This window comes from Nycticebus coucang, chromosome 1 (assembly GCF_027406575.1).
Source record: "Nycticebus coucang isolate mNycCou1 chromosome 1, mNycCou1.pri, whole genome shotgun sequence".
Classification (NCBI taxonomy): domain Eukaryota; kingdom Metazoa; phylum Chordata; class Mammalia; order Primates; family Lorisidae; genus Nycticebus; species Nycticebus coucang.
The window spans coordinates 28,558,995-28,581,527 of NC_069780.1; the positions used below are offsets into that span (position 1 = coordinate 28,558,995).

Consider the following 22,533-nt stretch of genomic DNA (forward strand, 5'->3'; position numbering starts at 1 on the left):
AAAGCTAGATGCATAATATGAAAGAATGTATAAAATGTGAGAACTATGTATGATATATTCAAAGATTAAATATATATTTTTCTCATGTTTATAGAAGTAAAATAGTACTAGTAATTCTGTGGGCTGAAATTGTATGTCAACTTCCACCTAAAACAAATAAATGCTAATTATTTTTAATAATTTGCCCATCCTTGACCCCATGAATAAATATTTCACAAATGGCATTTTAACATCTTTGATGACAATATATATGACTAAAAATGTCTTAAATCTGAATAAAGAAATTATTAGGGTTATCAAAAGAAGTATAAAAAATATCCTGTTAATAAATGAGTTAATTCATGTTTTGGAGAATGGTGAACCCAACTTTAGTCCTTAGTCAGAAAAACTATCCATCTTAAGTTTGAATGTAGAGAAATGAGCCTATACGACAAGTCTCATTTCTTTCCAGTCCACTATTCAAATAAATTTTCTGTAATCTGTTTTACAAAAACTAGTTCATATTTATAAATTCAAAAAAATTAAAATAGCCTCAATGAGCTTTTTATTACATTTAAAGCAATTACAGTTGGCATTTTGTAAGTATAATTCTTTTAAACAAAATGAAAAGTACTTTATGTCCTCCTTAAAAGGAGGTGACATTTTTGCAGCTTCCCAGTTCTTCCCCTTTCACTTATCCTCCATAGTCAATCCACAAAGCCGGGGGGGAGGACACCTCCCAGGGACTGCATCAGCCCTTTCTATCTGCATGTACTGTTTTTAGGTTTCGTTTTGCTTGTTTTTCCTAGTGAATGCCCACCTCTAGATTTTTAAGATAGAAATAATAAAAAGTATGATGATGAGGTTTAATGAAGGAAATCAATATAAAAATAACTTCTTTTTTAATAAGATATGTAGAATAAAATAATTAAAAGTTTAAGGCATAATAATTTATTTCAACACCTTTAAACACAGGAGACAGAGGTAGACTGAATTGATTATTTGGGACATTTGCTGTGAAAAGGGTATTAAAGTCACTCATAATTTTTATTTTTTCCCAATTTTTTTAAAGTTACATGATCCTCTAGGTTTGTTTCACATTTTACACATATCAAAGGTGACCAGGATTGAGAACCTATGAGATTGTCATATGTGTATTAACAGGTAAGATAGAGGAAGATAAAAATCCCCCAATTAATTATGATTTCAGGACTGTAAGAAGACAACATTGTCATTTTCCCTGCCTGATGATCTTCAATTCCTATTGCTCCATCATCTAAAATTCATTCCCTTTAAAAGTAAGTGATGGTATATCATGAACGCTTCTTGGAATGATAACATTTTGGATTGTTAACTATATTTTATAACATCATCTTTTGGATTCCAGGACCAGGCTTTTTAGAAACTACAGAGAAGACACTCTGTACTTCTGGGAGAGGGCACCCTGACAACAGAAACAGACCAGGAACACTGGGTTCTGGGCATGGGATGATTCCACAGCTTTTATACATTCACTAGACTTGGCTCCACTTACCTCAGTCATAGCATTCAGGCATGTCCTGTACGTTCTCCTGGTCTGCATGGGTTTTATTTTTTATTTTTTTAAACTTTATTAACATTAATATGAGGGTACAATATTTAGGTTACATTGTTCTCACTTTCAGGGTAAAGTTCCATTTGTAGAAGAGCCCCTCACTCAGGGGGCGTGTTATACATACTCACAATGTGCACATTAGGTGAGATCCTGCCTCATGCCCTCCCTCCTTCTGACATATGTCCTCCCCCTCCCACTTCCTTCTACCCCCAAACTGGAGTATAATAGTGTTTTAGGGATTCAACTACAAAGCTCTTAGAAGTGATCAAGGAGTAGAGCAGTGTCTCAGGTTACAAAATCAATACCCACAAATCAGTAGCCTTTGTATACGCCAATAATTGTCAAGCCGAGAAAAAAATCAAAGACTATTCCTTTTACAATAGCACCAAAGAAGATAAAATACTCGGGAATACATGTAATAAAAGACACGAAAGATCTCTATAAAGAGAATTATGGAACTTTGAGAAAGGAAATAGAAAATGTCAACAAATGGAAGAACATACCATGCTCATGGCTGGGAAGAGTCAACATCATTAAAATGTCCATACTAAAAGCAATCTATAGATTTAATACAATCCCCATCAAAGCACCAATGTCATACTTTAAAGATCTTGAAAAAATAGTACTTTGATTCATATGGAACCAGAAAAAAACCCAAATAGCAAATACAGTTCCTAGAAATAAAAACAAATCTGGAGACATCACATTGTCAGACTTCAGGTTATATTAAAAGGCTATAGTGATCAAAACAGCAAGATACTGGCACAAAAATAGAGTCACAGATCTGTAGAATAGAATTGAGAATGTAGAGATGAACCCAGGCATATATCATCATTTAATCTTTGATTAGCCTAACAAAAACATGCATTGGGGAAAAGAATCTTTATTTAACAAATGTTGCTGGGAGAACTGGCTATCCACATATAGCCAGTGGATACTGAAATTGGACCTTCACTTCTCACCGTTGACAAAAATTGATTCTCATTGGGTAAAAGATTTAAATTTAAGACACAAAACAAAAATTCTAGAAGAGAGTGTGAGGAAAACACATGAAGATTTTGGCCTGGGAAAAAAATTGGCCTCACCCCCCCAGCAATTTCATGAAGATATTGGCCTGGGAAGATATTGGCCTCACCCCCCCAGCAATTTCAGCAACACCAAAAATAAATAACTGGGACTTGAATAAGCTAAAAAGCGTTTGCCCAGCTAAGAGTACCACAAACAAGAGCAAATAGGCAACTCTCAGAATGGGATATTTTTGTATATTATGAATCCGACAAAGGCCTGCATGGGTTTATAAAACCCCAGGTCTCCTAAACATTTTAGTCACTATGTAATATTGTCCCTTATACTATTTTGTCCTGGCCTCAAACTGATCTACTTTGTTACATTCTTGAGATTTTACCCATGAACACAGAGAAACAAAATCAACTTACCTGGTATTTCTGTTGTTTTGGTTAAACTTTGATTGTCAGCTTTAGGGAAAAGAAAAGAAAAAGATTATAAAAACTAAATGTTGAATATCATATTTACTCTCATGGTTATTTCAGGTGGTAAATGGATATGGATCTTACCTCATTTCTGATTCACTTTTTGTCAAATCATAAAATCATGTAGCTTCATGATTAGAAAACCTTTAGAATCGGGGTGGGGGGGGGAGGGTGGTTTGTGGGCCATAGGTCTCTGTTGCAACTTCTCTACTTTTCCCTTTAGTGTGAATGTGGCCATACAAAATACCTAAAGAAGGAGTATGGCTGAGTCCCAATAAAGCTTTATTTTGAAAAACAAGGGGCTAGATTTGGCCTGTTGGCTATAGTTTGCCAAGTTCTGCTATAGAATGCCTGGTTGAGCCTCAAATCTTGAACACCCAATGTAACACAGGGAACAAATCCTTCATTAGGTGCTTCACGAATGAGGCTGTCATGTGTTGTAATCCTACTAAGACAAGTTGCATCTTATGAACTTGGGAAGATGCAGGCAGGTCCCAATAGATGCTTTTGAAACTTAGGGAATTCCTTCCTGGTAAATACAGTCCAGGAGAGCTTTCTGCAAGGCAAGTCACTGGAGAGAATTATAATCACAGATCACTTATCTTTAAGGATATGCAGCATGAACAGGATTTGTCATATGAAATATATAGAAAATAGCTTTGGAACAAATAGAAGCCCAATAATGATATGTTTTAAAAAATCCATTTGTTTCCTTCGTATATTCACTTAGCTGTTTATGTCAGCATCTTAAATTTAACATGCCCAAAACAGGACTCTTGACTGGCACTCTCAATGCATCTCATCACTAACTTTCTTGGATCAATGCATGACATCATTATCTTCTAGTTGCCTAAAACAAAAAGTTCATGGCCTTTCTTGAGGCTGCTCTTTTTCTCACCTCTATTAGCTCTAGTTTCAAAATATATTTCAAATTCAGACACATCTTCCCACTTGCTCTTCTACTGTCCACAGAGCCCCCATATTTCTCCTCTCAGTACCTATAGTAGCTGCCTAGAAAAATCTTGTAAATGTAAACTGGACTTCATTCATCTCCAACCATCAAGCTGTGGTAGATTGAAAGCACAGGGCTCTTCCTGCATGGGGTTCTCTTCTTGCTCTTCTCTGTGACTCAGCACTTCTCTCTCAGGCCTGCTCCTTTCACCATCTGTTCAGATGCTGCTGCTCAGAGATGTCTCCCCTGCACACCTTCACTACGTCATTTCCTCAGTCCTCCCCCCACTACGTCATTTCCTCAGTCCTCCCCCCACCCCCACTAGGCCATCACTCTGCTTCATTTGCTCAACAGCACTTATATGACTGCAGAGACATTTACTTTTGTCTTCAACAGTTTATTTTCTGCTAGGATGGAACTCTGTGAGGGCAGACTTCTTTTCTTGCTCAGAGCTGTGATTCCAGTGGCTACCAACAGGATGTGGGAGAGTAGATTGCAGTGGAAATGTGTGGAATGCTTGGATGAAAATAGAAAATAATAACAATAATAAATGAGACTAATTATATCTACATGAGTTTAATTTTTACAGAAAAATGAATACCTTAAAAAATTGCTAGTTGAATAAGGATAACTACCATTTTTAAAGCAATTCTTATGATCAGTTTCATGTATTATTGGCTGATATCTATAAAGAAGATATTATCATTCTCATTTTGTAAATCTGCAAATATTAGTTGGAGGAATAAAATTATTTTGTTGAAGGGGAAACCAGGTTTATGATTAAGGTCTGTTGGTTCTATATTCTATCTTCTTTCACTGTAATGGATGGCTTTTCCTTCTACTCAAGGGTCCAAATGGAAAGCTTATGTAATTAGTTCCTACTTTTGATAACTAGTTAAAATATTTCTACATAAGGCATAATGCTGCATTTGGAAGATACAGTTAAAAATGTATTAGCTTCCAGAAGAAGGGTCCAAGGGAAATCAAACCCTTTGCTTCTCTTACGGGTTGTAAACTTCCTTGTTAATAGACTTGATTGAGAATGAAAAATTTTAAACTTCAGATAAAATCTATAAATCAGATAAAATCTTATTGCTCTCTGTTAGTTGAATTTTTTTTAGCCTTCAAAATGTGTAATAATTCACATATAATGTGTTCAGAGGAACATAATATGTAAAAGAAATAGAAGTATGCATTAAGACACACAAAAACTTTAAAAAATAACATGAAGCAATAAAAAGTCCTTATACTAAGTGTCCTAAAAGGTCTAGAACTTTATGTGTTTATAAGTGAATAAATTCTTATTCCGAGGACAAAATCCTTCAAATCTCAACTACTTGATCAAGACATGTGTGTGTGTATGCATTTTCCCCCCAAATCAGAAAGATATTTTGGAGATGAGAGATGATAAAGTATTTTCATATGAATATAACTTTCAAATTTGGGCTCAGTTCTGTGTATATAAAAGCTTAATAGAGATACAGGTATGGAATATGGCTCAAGTTGTGAGAATTAATAATAAGTAAAGATTTTTGCAATTATTCTTGGTTTTTATTTACAGTTTTCTGGAAACACATGTGTTTTGAGAAAAGGCCAAGCTCTGATCCACAGAGGAAATGAAGAGTCAAATAACAGATGAGTGTGGTGTGCTTTTGTTAACCATTCTCAAAGTTGGATGTTTAGTGGAGATCAAAACCTTAGAGTGGTTGGCAACTTACAACTGTTTGTGGAGTTTGATCCTTGAGTTGAAACTGAAGTCTTATGAGATGCAAATGAACTGTGAAATGCTGACCACATTAGTATAAAGCTAAACTTTACTCAAGCATTTAATTTTTAAATTAGAAAGCTTAAACAGCAATACAACAAACAACTTTGCTAAATATTCTTAGTTTACATAGAATTTTGTGTTTTCTAACTCATAAACTATAGTTACCCACAATGATAGTATCATTAATAGGTGCAAGAAAAAGAATATATGCAGTTATTTCCTTATAATAATTTTCCACTGAGTTGCTGTAGAATAATTTGTGATCAATTCAGGTTTTCCTTACATTCTTCCATATGGCATTGGACATGAGATTATTTTTGGTTTGGCTAACCCGTGACTTGTGACTGAGATTTTATTACCCTGAGGATTCCTCATGTATCTGCCTATGTGCAATGATATGAACTAATTCAATAGTATATTAGAAAAGTTATGATAAAATCTCCAAGTGAGAGACTTGGAGAGAAATGGTGTAATTCACAAAAGTAATACGGGGATCAGGTAGGCAATTAGATGAAAGATTCCATAAGGTAGTAGTGGATAGTGACATTAAATAAAATTGAAACATTCAATGAGAAAGTTATCTCTTTTTCTGCTTTCTTGCAGTTTACTTGCTTGTATCAATGAGAAACCTTTAAAATTTCCATTTGGTGCACATACATCATTAATATGTAGCATGTGCTTATCTTTATTTTTTTTAAGTGAGAATAACCATATATTAAGCTCAGAGCCTTTGACAAACAACAAAATCTGTCTAGAATTTAACTTTGTTTACATTATAGCAATTTTTATAGCTACTATTTATATATGCCAAGCAAAATTCGTTTTTCCTTTATGATGGTTTCCTTTTCAAACAAATTTAACAATAGAAGGTGCATCAATTTAAAGGAAAAGACTAAATAAATAATAGTACAGACGGTATGCATCTCTGGCAACACTCATAGTGGTCAGAAATAGTGAAGAAAACTCTTGTAAGATGTCCTTGATGGATGTGTAGAATTTAAATCAGCAATTAGAAGAAGGAGGTGAGGGAAGAAGGCGTGATATAAATGAAGGGGCAGGATAAAGAAATGCACAGTCAAGAATAAATCTGGCTCAGTGTGCAGTAGCAGAGCACCATGCTGGTTAGAATCACAGGGTTGCACTCACACACTCAACGTTTTGTCTTACATATATCAAACACCGGATGTACCCAATTGAACAATTTCAATTCCTTCAGATACTCTAAATAGAATTGTCACAAGCATAGTATGGCATGGTGGTAAGTTGATGAGGTTGAGGGCAGGAAAAAACAAGAGTCTAAATTTCATCTTTTTATTTTAACCTTGGCATGTCATTTTGCCTTTCTGACCCTCGTGCCTTATTTGTGAATCTGATATCCCAATTACCGACTTTGCCTGACTTTTGTGCTATGAACAACATAATAGCTAAAATTTATTGTTTATTTGCCAGACACTGTCATAAGATTTTTTTTTTTTTTATTGTTGGGGATTCATTGAGGGTACAATAAGCCAGGTTACACTGATTGCAATTGTTAGGTAAAGTCCCTCTTGCAATCATGTCTTGCCCCCATAAAGTAAGCTTTATATGTTTTATTACTTTTAAACTTCACAAGGATCCTGTGAGGATGTAATCTCATTATAATTATTTTACTTATGAAAAACTGAGGCACAAAGAAGTTACGTAGCTGATGGAAAACCACAGCTCCAATAAATGATTGTGCTGTTTTTTTGAATCTAAGCAGTCTGACTTCAAAATCACTATTTATATCCAATCAGCTAATTTCCTCTCAGCATGATTAGAGTAACTAATTTTTATTTTATGAAGGGTGTGGTGCCTTGAAGCACAAAGGCTTGGGTGTAAGCCATTCTCACATTCAGCCAGTAGCCTATTGAAAATGTCCACTTTGTTACTGTAAAATTATCTGTGCTTTTTCTATAAAGATAAACTCCATGTTAAACTAGGATGAATTATGCAAAAAGGAAACATATTTGACAATCTTTTGTTTATATAATGTTTTGTTAATTGCCACTTAATAACCCTCTGGTTACTTATAGATGTTATTTATTTCTACTTGACAAAAGCCAAATTTTTTCTTCAGATTTTGAGTCTGAATATTGTATATTCTGCTATGAGAACAGAAGCTCTGGCTTGGCAAATCCCTTGGAGGTATTTTTTTTTTTTTTTTTTTTGTGGTTTTTGGCCAGGGCTGGGTTTGAACCCGCCACCTCTGGCATATGGGACCGGCGTCCTACTCCTTGAGCCACAGGTGCCGCCCTCCTTTGGAGGTATTTCTACCCAATATTTGTCTCAGTCGAGTTCTGTATTAGAGTTTTGCCTATCTAATTTACCAACTATCTATAATCTATTCCACATTAATTCCTGAGCTGGGTCAGAATTCACTTAAGGAAGAAAGAACAATCGTCTCTCCTTCCCTGCTGATCTCTTGCAATGTGCAGGACAGCTGCTTTCCGATCTGTTTGTAGGTACCTGAATGAGGAAATTACCAGCAAGAAATGCATCTGTTTTCTCCCCTCTACCTCTTCCCTTTTCTTTTCTCTTCTTCCTCAGAAATCAACAGGATATGCATAGGAAATGAAAAAAGAAAAGTCAAAGAGGATGCTATAATTTAAGCCATTAGCAACAACAACGACAAAAAAGGAATCAGGAAGAGGAAAAGATTTGTGGTTTTAAAAAGGAGTCTCACACCCAACCTCTCTACATTTTAGCTATTGGATGACAGGAACTCCAACTTTGAGTCATCCCTCAGTGCCCGGCAAGGCAGCCCTGCATATACACAATGATGATTCCATGGATGATGAAATCCAGGAGTAGCCAAGGCTGATAGAGGGGCCTGGTTGATATGGAGTTAAATGGTGACATCCCCTCTTGCCCCCAAAAGATGTATGGACCTGTGATTTTACTTGGGATAAGAGTCTTTGCACATTAATTAAGTTGAGGATCTAGAGATGAGATCATTCTAGATTAGAGAATGCTCTAAATCCGATGGTGAGTGTCTTTATAAGAAGAGGAGAAGACAGAGATGGAAGAGGAGACCGAGGAGAATGCCATCCATGCAAAGACACAAGAGAAAAAGGTAGCATGAAGATCTGGGCAGAGGCTGAAGCCATTCCATGCAGGAAACGCCGAGAGTTACCAGCCATCACTGGAAGCTAGGAGAGAGGCATGGAATAGGTGGTCTCTTAGAGCCTCTGGAATCAATGCTACCCACAGCTTGATTTCAGACTACCAGCTGCTGCCAGAATTGTGAGAAAATACATTTCTGTTGTTTAAGCCACTCAGTTGGTGGCACTTTGTCACAGCAGTCCTAGCAAACTAATAACATGATTCATGGCATCCTGGTATTCATAAGCATCTCTTCACCACGATTATAGGATGCATGTAGTCAGGTATAGCTAAAGGAGTTACGAAATATTCTCTTTGAGCTGAGAATAAAATCCTTCTTCCCTGGAATATGAAAAACAGGGGCATTTCAACAGCTTGTGAATGAAGAAAGCAGAAAGGACCCTATCTCCCTTCAACTTACTTAAGTACAGTATACACAGCAGAGTTTATACACACATATTAAAATAAGGCCCACAGGAACTAGTTTTATTTTTGAAAGCACTATAGTGCTTCTGGTTTCCTACTGAAAATATTTTTGTATTACATCAAATACATTAATTGTCAACTAGTTATTGATAGCAGAATTTTCCAATTGAACAATAAAGTACATTTAGTCTTGTCTAAAAAGTTATTTTATGACACAAATTTATTTATAACAATTTTAAAAGTCAGCAAACCCAGTCCCATTTTATGATTTCCATACTCAAGAGATCTTTTGTAAAAATTTCGCATCTTCTTTCATATTGTTTCTTTGTAAATGCCATTTCTCAGCAAGACTGTAAATTCCCTTAAGTCATAGGAAAATTGATAATACAGATTGAGTCATTTTTGTCCTACACACCTATATCAGAGTTGAGGAGCCAGGGGAGAAAAGCACTCAGGGTACATACCATTGCTCCAAGAATGTAATTTTCTCTGCAAGCCTGGCTGCTGAAACTGCCTGCTGTAACTTGAAACCAGTTTTAACTCTACCTACTGAAAGACCTGCTGTGAGTCTACCACTAGTTTTCCCCATCACCATCACTCACCAAAAAGAGCTTGCCAGCCCCCTAACACTTGACTAGTGCCAAAGAACTTTCTTTCAAGACAACATGCAGTTCTCCTTTTTATAAAGCTTCCAGTTTTCTCTGTTCTTTGGACATATGGAAGAACACCCAGTTTGTGTGTATGCCCTGAATTGCAATTCTTGCTTCCCAAATAAAATGTTTTAAATGTAGAGATTTGCATCTGTATTTTATTTGACTTTAACCATTAGGAATGTATGTATCTTAGATTGTGGCATACTGTATACAATAATAGTTCCCCAAACCCAAATACCCACCCTAGAATAATGCTTAAAAATTCAGCCAGGCACGGTGGCTTATTACACCTGTAATCCCTCCCAGAACTTGGGAGGTCGAGATGGGTGGATTGCCTGAGCTCACAGGTTGGAGACCAGCCTAAATAAGAGTGAGACCCCATCTCAAAAACACAGCCAGGCATTGTGGCAGGCACCTGTAGTCCCAGCTACTCAGGAGGCTGAGGCAAGAGATCACTCAAGTGCAACAGTTTGAGGTTGCTGTGAGCTGTAACACCATGGCCTTCTACTGAGGTGACAAAGTGAGACTCTCTCTCAAAAAAAACCTTAAAAATTCACAATTTCATGATTTTATTTCATAATATAAAGTCTTTCTTTACTTGAGAGGCAATCATCTAAAATTTGGACCATCGAAAATAATTTAAAGACGTCGTGGTATTGATAATGGATATGGAAAAGCTTACTTCTGTTTCTCCACATAGATAGATGGTACATTTCTATCTGATTAACAAGAATTAGAACTAATAAATAGCACTGAGATAATGTGAGATTTCTAGTCCAAGTCTTTTTTTTTCACTGATAGGGTTTTGCTCTGTCACACAGGCTCTGGCTGTAGACTCCAACTCCTGGGCTCAAGTGATCCTTCTGCTTCAACCTCCCAAGTAGCTGGGATTAAGGTATGCACCACCGCACCTGGCTAATTTGAAATTTTTTGTAGAGACACCATCAGCCCTGTTTTCCCGAAAATAAGACATCCTCTGAAAATAAGACCTACTTACAGGAAAGATAAGACGTCCCCTGAAAATAAGACCTAGCGCATCTTTGGGAGCACACCTTAAAATAAGACACTGTCTTATTTTCGGGAAAATGGGGTAGTTTGGCTGTTTTCCAGGCTGGTCTAGACCTCCTGGCCTCAAGTGACTTTCCCAGATTGGCCTCCCCAAATGCTAGGATTACAAGTATAAGAAGACTAAGTAAAATACAGATAAAACTCACTGTCCTCGTGTGCTAAGCATGTATTTTTATTTTTCTGCAGAATGTGCTTAGGGGGAGAATAGAGGATAATTGTCGCCAAATTTAGTTCTTTCTGCAATATACTATATTAACGTTCAATGTCTTATACTTTGGTACAAAAAGTCGGGGTTGAAATGACCATCTTTATCCCTGGTAAAATTCCTTCCTTTAAAAGCTATATTGTCTGATTTTAACATAGCACATTTAGCTTCCTTTCAGTTAGTTTTAGCAAAGTATACTGTTTCCTGTCTTACTTTTAACCAGTTTGTATTTAAAACAGGTTTCTTGAGTACTGAATGTAGTTGGGGGGATCATGCTTTTTATAATTTGACAATCTCATGTTTATAATTGAAATGTTAACCTATTTTATGTGATTATTATTATAATTGGTTTTAAATATATGATCCTGATTTTTAAAAATTTCTCATTTGTTCTCAGTTCCCTTTTTTTCTTGCCTTCTTATAGATTAATTTTGTACTTTTTGAGATATTATTTCATCTCCTTTATTCATTTTAAAATAGTGTACTTATAACCTTTGGCATTTGTGTATTGTTATGCATTTTACTTCTGTGTATTTTTTAAATGTTCAGTACACTTTCGTATTTTTTTAAACATTCAATTATCTTTTGAATAGACTAAAAATGAGATAAAAGTCTTTACATTTACTCATGTATTTACTATTTCAAATGTTGTTCAAACCTTTATTTAGATTCAGATTCCCATCTGGCGTCATATTTTCCTCTTCCTGAATGTCTCTACTGGTAATAAATTTTCTTAGCTTCTGTGTCTGAAAAATATTTATAGAATTCTAGGGTGACAGTTTTTCCCCTTCCGTTATTAAATGTGCCACGCCATTGTTTCCTGACGTGCATTGTTCCTGATGAGATTCTGCTGCCGTTTTTATCTCGCTCTTCTTTACTTCACATGCCGTTTTTCTTTCCAACAGCTTCTTTCAGGATTTTTCTTTATCTCTGGTTTTCTATGATGTGATTTTTGATGTGTTTTTCTTTTCCTTGTTTCTGCAAATTGGTGCTCATTGCGTTTCCTAATTCTATCGGTTTACAATTTTATCACATTTGGAAAATATTTTTTCACATATTTTTCTGTCCACCCTTCTCTTCTTTGTTTACAACTTCAATTATATGTTTGTTAGACCCTTAGAGGGTGTCTCACAGTTTCCTGTCGTTTCATTCCTAATTCTTCAGTCTTTCTTCTTTGTTCCATTTTTTTCTAGTTTCTATTGTGATGTCCTCATGTTCAAAAGCAAAACACCAAAATTTTAATTTTGTTCATCTACTCTGCTGTATGTTTGCTTGTATTATTATTTTTTTCTTCCTTTTCCTTTTTTGGTTTATATTACTTTACATTTCTGATTTCTTGAGGTGGCTGTTCAGATAATGAAGTTTGAACCATTCTTTTTCTTGCCCAACATATATTTTAATCGAATAAATTTTACTGTAAGACTGGCTTTAACTATTTTGTACTTTTTTTTTTTTGTGAAACAGTCTTACTTTGTCGCCCTCAGTGGAGTGCTATAGTATCATAGCTCACAGCGACCTCAAACTCTTAGGCTCAAACGATCCTCTTGCCTCAGCCTCCCAAGTAGCTGGGACTACAGGTGCCACAATGTCCAGCTAGTTTTTTATTTTATTTTATTTTATTTTATGTTTTGAGACAGAGTCTCACTTGATTGCCCTCTGTAGAGTGCTGAGGCATCACAGCTCACAGCAACCTTCAACTCCTGGGCTTAGGTGATTCTCTTGCCTCAGCCTCCTGAGTATCTGGGACTACAGGTGCCCACCACAACACCCAGCTATTTTTAGTGCAGTTTGGCCAGTGGCAGGTTCGAACCTGATACCCTCAGTATATGGGGCTGGTGTCCTACCCAGCCACAGGTGCCACCCAGCTAGTTTTTTAGAGACAAAGTCTGGCTCTGACTCAGGCTGGTCTCTAACCCCTGAGCTCAGGCAATCCACCCACCTCAGCCTCCCAGAGTGCTAGGATTACAGGTGTGAGCCACCTGCCAGGCCATTTGTATAAGTTTTGATATGTATATGTTATGTTTTCATCATCATTCAATTCAAACTACTTACTTATTGTCATTATGATCACTTTTTTGACTCATACATTACTGTATTTTAAAAGTTACAAACATGCAATAATCTTTTAGTAGTTATTGTTTAGTTTTTGATGTCTAGTTTTGATGTCTGTGGTCAGGAAACATATTTTGCATGATTTAAGTCATTTAAAATGAGTGGAGACTTGCTTTATAACTCAGCCTATAATCTATTAAAGAATCCTCATTTGCTTGAAAATAATTTGCTTTCTGCAGTTGTGGTGCAGTGTTCCACACATGTCCATTTAACTAAAGTTGTTAATTATGTTGATTTGGTCTATATTATTTCTGATTTTTTTGTCAAGTACTGAGACAGTTGTGTTAAAATGTTCACTAGAATTGTGGATTTATCTTTTTCATTTAATTTTGCTCTATACATTTTCAGGCTATATTATCACATATGTAAACATTTTAACTTATTTTTCTTGAAAATTAAGTATTTTAGTACTATGAAATGTCTTTACTTGTATCTATTTTTTTTTTTTTTGCCTTAAATTCTACTTTTTCTGATATTGGTGTATCTTTACCACTTTTATTTAATTCAAGTTTTCAGGATATATCTTTTTTCATCCTCTTAAATTAAACTATTGTGTATCTCTTATAAGCAGTATATAGTCGGATTGTTGCTTTGTGTGTGTTGTGTCTCATTCTGACAATGTTTTTTTTTTTGTTGTTTGAGACTTCTAGACCATTGATTCATTAGGGTTACTTATATATGATTTTTATATATATGATTGTTTTATTTACCATTTACCATTTTATTGCTTTCAGCTAAGATCAAGTGTGGTATTTACCATCTTCTTCCTTGCTTTCTATTTGGGTGCTAGGTTACTGTACTAAATAATGTTTTAAGCTTCATTTTGAATTGATTAAACAGTTTTTAAATTACTTTACAATTTCTATTTATACTGTATACTTTTTCTGATCTATTTCCAGCATACTGATTCTCTTTCACTTGTCTCTAAACTATTGTTCAGCGTACCTGTTGAGTTCTCAACTTTTATTTATTCAGTTTCAGCTCTGAAATGTCAATTATGTTCTTTTTTCTGTTACTTCCCCTCATCTAGTGGAATCATCAGTCTCCTCTTTTATCTCCTTTGAACACATTATGAGTATCTAATACACTATATATATTATTTATATATCTTTTGCATATTTGTTTCTATTATCTATTGTGATTTTTCCTTTTGGTTTTTAATCAAATGTTCTTGTTTTCCACACTGTCTGGTTAATTTTTATTTAGCACGAAGTATGGTACTTAAAAATATTATAGAGATGATTTGAGGTCTAGGATGATGTTATCTTCTAACTAAGAGTTATGTTTTTTTCTGGATATCCTAGACCTACTAGGTATCTTAGCTTATCCTAACCCAAGAATCCAGGAATTAAAACAATTTATACTTGAGCCTCAGTGTCTGAGAACACTGACATGTTATCTCTGGTTCACTTTTATTTGGCTATTTGAGATTCCACCCTTTAAAGTAAGGTTTATCAGAGCTTTGTCTCCTTCGTTAGTTCTAAACTCCATTTTTTTCAGTCTTTCTAACCTTGAGAGGTCAGACAAAAATCTCCCCTCAATTTCTAGCTTCTTATCAGACTATTTGAGAATCAGAGATTACTCTACAATGGAAAAGCAAGGTCTATCCATGAATACCTTTCTTCTCTTAGGACGTTGATTGCATAATCTATATTATCTTATTAAGTCATAGTGTTTTCAACATTAAAAAAATATATACATGTATATATATTCACAGATACATGTTTGGCTAACTTTTCTAATACTCTGAATAGGAAAAGGTTTTGCAATTATATATACTGTTACTGGAAGTAAGCTTAGAAATGATTTTTTAAAATTCACTACGTGGCTGCTTTTTTGAAAATGTGGGCAAAAACACAAAAGTGACCATCTTAAGGATTTTTAAGTGCACAATACAGTAGTGTTAATTCTATGCACATCACTAAAATTTTTCATCTTGCAAAACTAAAGCTTTATACCCACTGAACAATTCTCTCTTTCTTCCTTCACCCAAACCCTGGCAACCATTATTCTACTCACTTTCCTAAGAGTTTTATTACTTTAAGTAGCTCAAATAAGTGAAATCATGCAGTATTTGTGGAGTTTTTTGGTAACTGGTTTATTTCACTTAGAATAACATGTTAAAGGTTCATCCATGCTGTAGCAGATGATAGGATTTTTTATTTTTAAAGGATGAATAATATTTCACTGTGTTATACACTATATTTTAAAAATCCATTTATGTGTTTATGGAAATTTAGTTTGTTTCCTCCTTGCAGATAATACTGAAATGAACACAGGCATGTAAATATCTCTTCAAAATCCTGTTTTCAATTCTTTTGTGTATATACCCAGAAATGAAATTGCTAAATCATTAAGATAGGTTCAATTTTAATTTTTTTGTGGAATCTTCATACTGTTTTCTATGGGGGGGCTTCATCGTTCATATTCCCATCAACAATGTACATGGGCTCCAATTTTTTCACATCCTACCAATACTTTTTATTTGTTTACTTGTTTTTGATAATAGTCACGATAATGGGTGTACGATAATCTGCCATGTGTTTTTGATTTGCACATCCTTGATGATTCGTGATATTAAGCATCCTTTGTTATGTTTGTCCATTTGTATATATTTTTCATAGCCAATTTTTAACCAGTGGTTTTTTTTTCTTTGCTGTTCACTTGTAGACATTCTTTACACATTCTAAACATTAACCAAAGGGTTAATATGTGATTTGCATGTATTTCCTTCATTCTATAGGTTGCCTTTTCAGTCTCTTGTTTGTTTCTTTTGCTGTACAGAAGTTTTTAAGTTGTGTATTTTCATTTGTTTCCTTTTGCTTTTATTACCTGTATTTTTAGTGTCAGACCCAGAAATTTATTGCCAAGTATTAATACAATGTCATGAAGCTTTTCTCTTATGTTTTCTTCAAGGCATTTTATAGTTTCAAGTCTTACACTTAGGTCTTTAATCCATTTTAATTTAATTTACTTTTTGTATACATGCTATAGTGTAAGGTAAAGTCCTGACTTAATTCTTCTTAATTTTCTAAGAATTAAAAAACTAATTCTTAGTTTTCTCAACACAATTTGTTTATCCTTTCCTCATTGTGTAGCCTTGCAACTTTGATGATGCTTATTTGATTAGAAATTGGGGCTTATTTCTGTGTTCTCTCTTCTAGTACATTGGCCTATACATGTGTATGGTTCTATTTATGCCAGTACCCTATTGGTTTATTTTTGAAGAAAATATTGTGAAGAAAGTACCACACTGTTTTGATAATTGTAGCTTTGAAATAGATTTTGAAATGGAGAAGTGTGTTTTTCATTCTCAAGATTATTTTGGCTATCTGGGGTCCTTTTACATTCCACATAAACATTAGGATGTTTTCTTCTATTTTTGAAAAAAATGTGTCATTGGGATTTTGATAAGGATAGCATCAAATCTGTAGATTGCTTTAAGTAGTGTGAATATTTAACAATATGAAGTCTTCAATTTGTGAACATGAGTGTCTTTCCATTTATTTGTTTCTTTAATTTTTTTCAGCAAAGTTTTGTTGGTTTTAGTGTACAAATCTTTCATCTTTTTGTTTAAATTTATTTCTAAACATTACTTTTGAAACTATTATAAATGGCCTTGTTGTCTTAATTCCCTATAATGATTGTGTATTGTTAGTAAAGACAGGACTGATTTCTACTTGTTTATTTTGTACCCTATAGATTTGCTAAATTAATTTATTAATACTAGCATGTGGTGTGTGTGTATTGTGTAACTTTTAGGGTCTGCTACATACAAGAGCATGTTATACAAGAACTGAGATTATTTCACTATTTCTTTTCCTATCTAGTTATCTTTTATTTCTTCTTGCCTGATTATTCTGAGTAGGACTTTCAGTACTACATTGAATAGAAATGGTAAGAGTGGGCATCCTTGCTTTGTTCTTGACCTTAAAGGAAAAGCAGTCAGTTTTACTTTGTTGAATATATGTTCCCTGTATGCCTTTCCTATATGGTCTGTATTATGTTGAGGCAATTTTCTTCTATTTCTGGTTTTTGATTGTTTTTATCATGAAAAGGTATTCAATTTTGTCAAATGCTTTTTCTGCACTAATTGAGGTTAACATATGGCTGTTAGTCTTCATTCTGCTAACATGGTACATTATATTGATTGATTTTCGTATGTTAAACCATCCTTGCATTCCACAAATAAATCCCACTTGTATCATGATATCTACTATAGTCTTCATAATGTATTGTTGAAATTGGCTTGCTAATATTTTATTGAAAATTTTTGTCTCAATATTCATCAAGCACATTGGTCTGCAGTGTTCTTTCCTTGTAGTTGCTGTGTTTGATTTTGGTGTCTGGGTAATGTTAACTTCATAGAATAAGTTTGAAAGTGTCTCTCTTCTTCAATTATTTTAAGAAGGATTGGTGTGTATTTTTTAGGTTTTTGGTGGGATTATCCAGTGAAGCCATTTGATCTTGAAATTTTCTTTGCTGGGAGGTTGATTTTATCTTATTTATTTTATTTTTAGAGCAGTTTATTCATTAGGATCCGTGGTAACTGTATGTGGGATTTACAGTCTTTCCTCAGGCCTGGGGAAATCTTTGAGATCTCAAAAATTATTGCTCCAACATAAGAGGAAAAAGCAGCAAAATCTAAATTAATAAATGTTTCACTTGTTATGTCAACAAAACCCATATAGGTTGAGGATATAAAATCTAAATATTTGAAATCTGAAATGCTACAAAATTTTAAATTTTCAGTCCTGATGTTACCCTCAAAGGAAATGTTCATTGGAGTATTTCAGATTTTGGATGTTTGAATTTGGTATGCTCAACTATTAAGTAAAATTCAAATGTTCTAAACTGTTAAATTTGAAATCCAAACACTTTGGCTCCCATGCATTTTGAATAAGGGGCACTCAATTTTTATCACTTTTATATCTTCCAAAAAACATTTATATGTTTTATAACATTAAGAAATTATAATCTATAAATTTCATTTAATGTGGAATGTGGCAGCATTTTAATATGTTTGAAATGGGGATCAAAGTCGGAAAGTCTAAAGCTAACGAAGGCCTTAAAATTGCTTGCCCTCCAACAACAAATTCTATCTTCTTTCCAATGGACCTTCACTCATATGGTTTTACTTTTCCCAAAATGACTTCTCCCTTTTTAGTGGCTGGTGGAGCCTTCAGAAGGTTCCACCCTCTATTTTTCTATCTTACCCTATCATTTGTTGTCTCTATGGTATAATATCACAAATATTTAGACTTCCTCTGGGTGCTTGGGGCTCTGTTCCACATGGAGAGAGAGATCCTTTGTCCCTGAAGATCTCACTGTTGAGCTGCAGAATTGGATAAATCTGTATAAAAACACAGTATTAAGTTAACTTTCCAATGGATGACAGATCTCATCTCCAGTTTTCTCTGTCTTGAAACAGAGAAAGACCGCTTTCTCTGTCTTTAATCTTGTAGGTTAAAGTTGAAGAACCCCTCATAGCCAGACCTATGGCCCTCAGGAGTTGTATATAGATATATGGAGGGTGCCAAAAATGTATACACATTTTGAGACAGGAAAAAATTGTACTGAAGTTAGGTTTGACTTCTGTAATTACAAAAGATACAAGGTCCAAAAGATAACAAATGTTATCAGAATACATATATTCAGTATTACAATTTAAATACAGTTTTTAATATAATTGTAATACTGAAGTTAGGTTTGATTTCTGTAATTATAAAAGGTATAAGATCCAAAAGATAACAAATGTTATCAGTATACATATATTGAGTATTACAATTTTAATACAGTTTTTGTCCTTTCTCAAAATGCATATACATTTTTTCTGGCACCATCTCCAGATACAGATATAGATACACATAAATAATAATTTTAATTGATAAGTAAAACTTGTGTCTATTTATGGAGTACAATGTGATGTTTTTATATATGTATGCGTTGTGGAATGATTAAACATACTTGATTGGTATATTTGTCACTTCACATACTTACTGTTTTTTTTTTGTGGTGAGCATATTTAAAATTTACTTAGTAAATTTCAGGTATACAATACATTGTTATTAACTACAGACAACATGTTGTAAAATAGACCTCCAGAACATATTTCTCCTAACTGAAACTTTATATCCTTTGACCAACATCTTCTTATTCCCTCTCTCATCCCTAACTCCTCACTTCTATCCCCTTTAAACACCATTCTACTCTCTGCTTTTGAGTTAAACTTTTCATAGATTATACACGTAAGTGCAACCATGCTGTATTTTCTTTCTACATCAGGCTTATTTCACTGATCCTAATGACTTCCAGGTTTATCCATATCATCTTAAGAGACAGATATTCCTTTTTTTCCAGGATAAATACTATTTCATTGTGTATATATACCATATTTTCTGTCAATAGACACTGAATTTGATCCCATATGTGGGCTATTTTGAATACTTTTTGCAAGAAACACAGAAATAAGATATCTCCTTAAAATACTTATTTTACTTTCTTGGATAAATACCCAGCAGTGGGATTGCTGGATTCTATGATAGTTCTTTTCAGTATTTTAAGTTTTGAGAAATCGCTATGAAGTTTTCACAATGGCCATGCTAATATTCCCATAAACAGTATATGAAGGTTTCCTCTTCCCCACATCCTCACCAATGCTTTTTATCTTTTGTCTTTATGGTACTAGCCATTCTAGCAGATATGAGGTTCTACCCCCTTATGGTTTTAATTTGTATTTTCTTGATCATTAGTGATACTGAACATTTTTTTTTCATATGCCTGTTTGTCATTTGTATGTCTTTTTTGAGAAATGTCTATTTACATTTTTGTCCACTTTTAAATTGGATTATTTGTGTTGCCAATAAATTGCTTGAGTTTCTATGTTATCCCTTTATCAGATGTATGGCTTGCAAATATTTTCTCCCATTATGTAGGTTTTCTAATCACTCTGTTGATTGTTTTCTTTTCTATGAAGAAACTTTTTTGTTTGACACAATTTCATTCATCTAATTTGACTTTTGTTAACTTTGCTGTTGGGATCATATCCAAAAAAAAAAAAAAAAAGAAAAAAGAAAAAGAAATCACTGCCCAGACTAATATCAAGAAGGTTTTCCTCTATGTTTCATTCTAATAGTTTTACAGTTTCAGATCTGCAAATAAGATCTTATCATTGTTCTGTGGTCAACTCTTCCTCATACTGTGTATCCCCTTGGGATGAAATTCACTGTTCTTACCATGGTCTGCTTTACCCTGCACTGGCCTCTGCTTCCTACTCTGATGGAATCCACCACCTATTCCCTTCATTGCTTCCACTCTTCCACTCCAGCCATAGATGCCTCTTCTTTGTTACTGAAATGACTGGAAACCATCCCTATATCAGGGCCAGCGAGCTTTGTATTTCCTCTTCTTTGAATTTTCCTTCCCCCAGGTATCCATATGTTCACTCCTTGCCTCTATTTAGTGCTCTTCTCAATATCACTTGTTCAGAGACAGCTTCTTTGAGCACCCTAAGAAAACTGGCACCACCATTATTGCTTGCTTTTTCTTTACTCTGTTTTATTATTGTTTAGAATATGTCTGACTATAATTAAATGATCCATATTTAACTTACTTATTGTCTTTTTCATCCACTAGAAAGCAGATTTCTTGAAAGTAGATTTCCTGTCCTGCTAGTACACAATTGCTTCTCAAAAGCTAGAGGCACACAGCTGATGCTCTAAAATCTTTTAGTGTATAAATTAATTTGTTAATTAATTCAAAAGGCACATTTTTAACAATAAAATCAGAGCACTGAATTAATAACTATTCCTATCTTAAAACTTCTAAGGTTTTAGGAATTTATGTCCTGTAAAGCAGGAGAAACACATACAATTCTAAGATAATGGGGAAAAAAATCAAAGAAAAATATTTTGAGGATATGTATCTTTTTTTATTTGCATTTCACCTTTCTTCAGAGTAAAGCAACAAACCTCATTAACGCAACTACTTTAAATCAAATGTGCACTTGTTCTAGTTTGAGATCAAATATTTAAGAGGGAGATGACTCTTCACCTGTTCAATTTTCCCTTAAGAGTAGCTTGTCTTGTTTTCTCTCTATCTCTTTGTCCTGGCTTGTTAATTCTGAATGTGTATGTGTGTGAAGAGTGGAAAGGGAGTGGTACTGCAGTAACAAGGAATCTGGAAGAAGTCCTAGCTTTGTGGTTTGGAAAATGGAAAAGGGTACAAACTCATTTTATCAAGTAGAATCCATGCTGGGCAGTAAACATCTAGAAGAAAGAGATATCCGGGGACTAATGGCTACACAAGGAACGCATTTTGAAACAGATATCTAAAAGACTTAGCATAGAGTTGGTTAATCACATGGCAAATACAAAGGGCAGCAGTAAATACCTTTATTTCATTGCTTTGCTTTCCAGGGTGTTTCATTTCTTAAGAAGTGGCTTTGATGTATTTTTTAACTACTTGGAATCAAGCCATTTCAAACTGTGTGTAGAAGCTAAATAAATACAATAGTCCCTAGCCTTGAGATAGAGAAAACAGTTTACTTCATGAATTAAAGTGAAATTAAGAATCTTAAGTGACTCATGAAGCTTAGCACATACTTCTATATAAGTACTAATTTTCATAAATTGCTACCTCAGAAAATAGTCTACATATGAAGAAGAGATAATCTTGCTCTTAGATTACTCTGTGGGTAACTGTCCCATCACAAATAATTCTTAGTTTACAATTATGGTGTGAAATTAGATTTCCTTTGACAACCTTCTTTATGTTGTGCTTAAGACTATTACAATAAAAAAGTGAAAAATGGCATTTCCGGTGTTTCTGGTCAGGAGTAGATCTTGGGAAGCTACCATCCTATTTGCCATCTCTTTTACTTTAGAAGTTTCCCAAGAGACTGTGAGTCATCTATAACTGTTTCTTATTAAGGATGATAGATATGTCAATACACATTAATTATTTATAGTACATGTAAATGGTATCTGATGAGATACCAATCTGTATGGCAGATTCCTAACTTTTCTCATCAGATTGTCTGACTATGTGAATAGATTGCTTATATCACAGAGGTGAATGTGGAAATTGCTTGTTATGAGGAATCTGGAACTACAATGCTGTCAGAAATCATGGGGGTTATCCACTTCCCTATGTCTCGGGTGGC

General features: G+C 34.3%; 1 protein-coding gene across 4 annotated transcripts in view; it reads right to left on the reverse strand.

Moving 5' to 3' along the window:
* EMCN (endomucin) overlaps positions 1-22,533 on the reverse strand; it is a 103,025-nt gene that overhangs the window by 32,090 nt on the left and 48,402 nt on the right. For all 4 annotated transcript variants that reach the window (XM_053556972.1, XM_053556734.1, XM_053556806.1 and 1 more), the window contains exon 5: positions 3,010-3,048. In XM_053556972.1, coding sequence (XP_053412947.1) covers positions 3,010-3,048 — 39 coding nt within the window. The remainder of the gene's footprint in view (positions 1-3,009; positions 3,049-22,533) is intronic.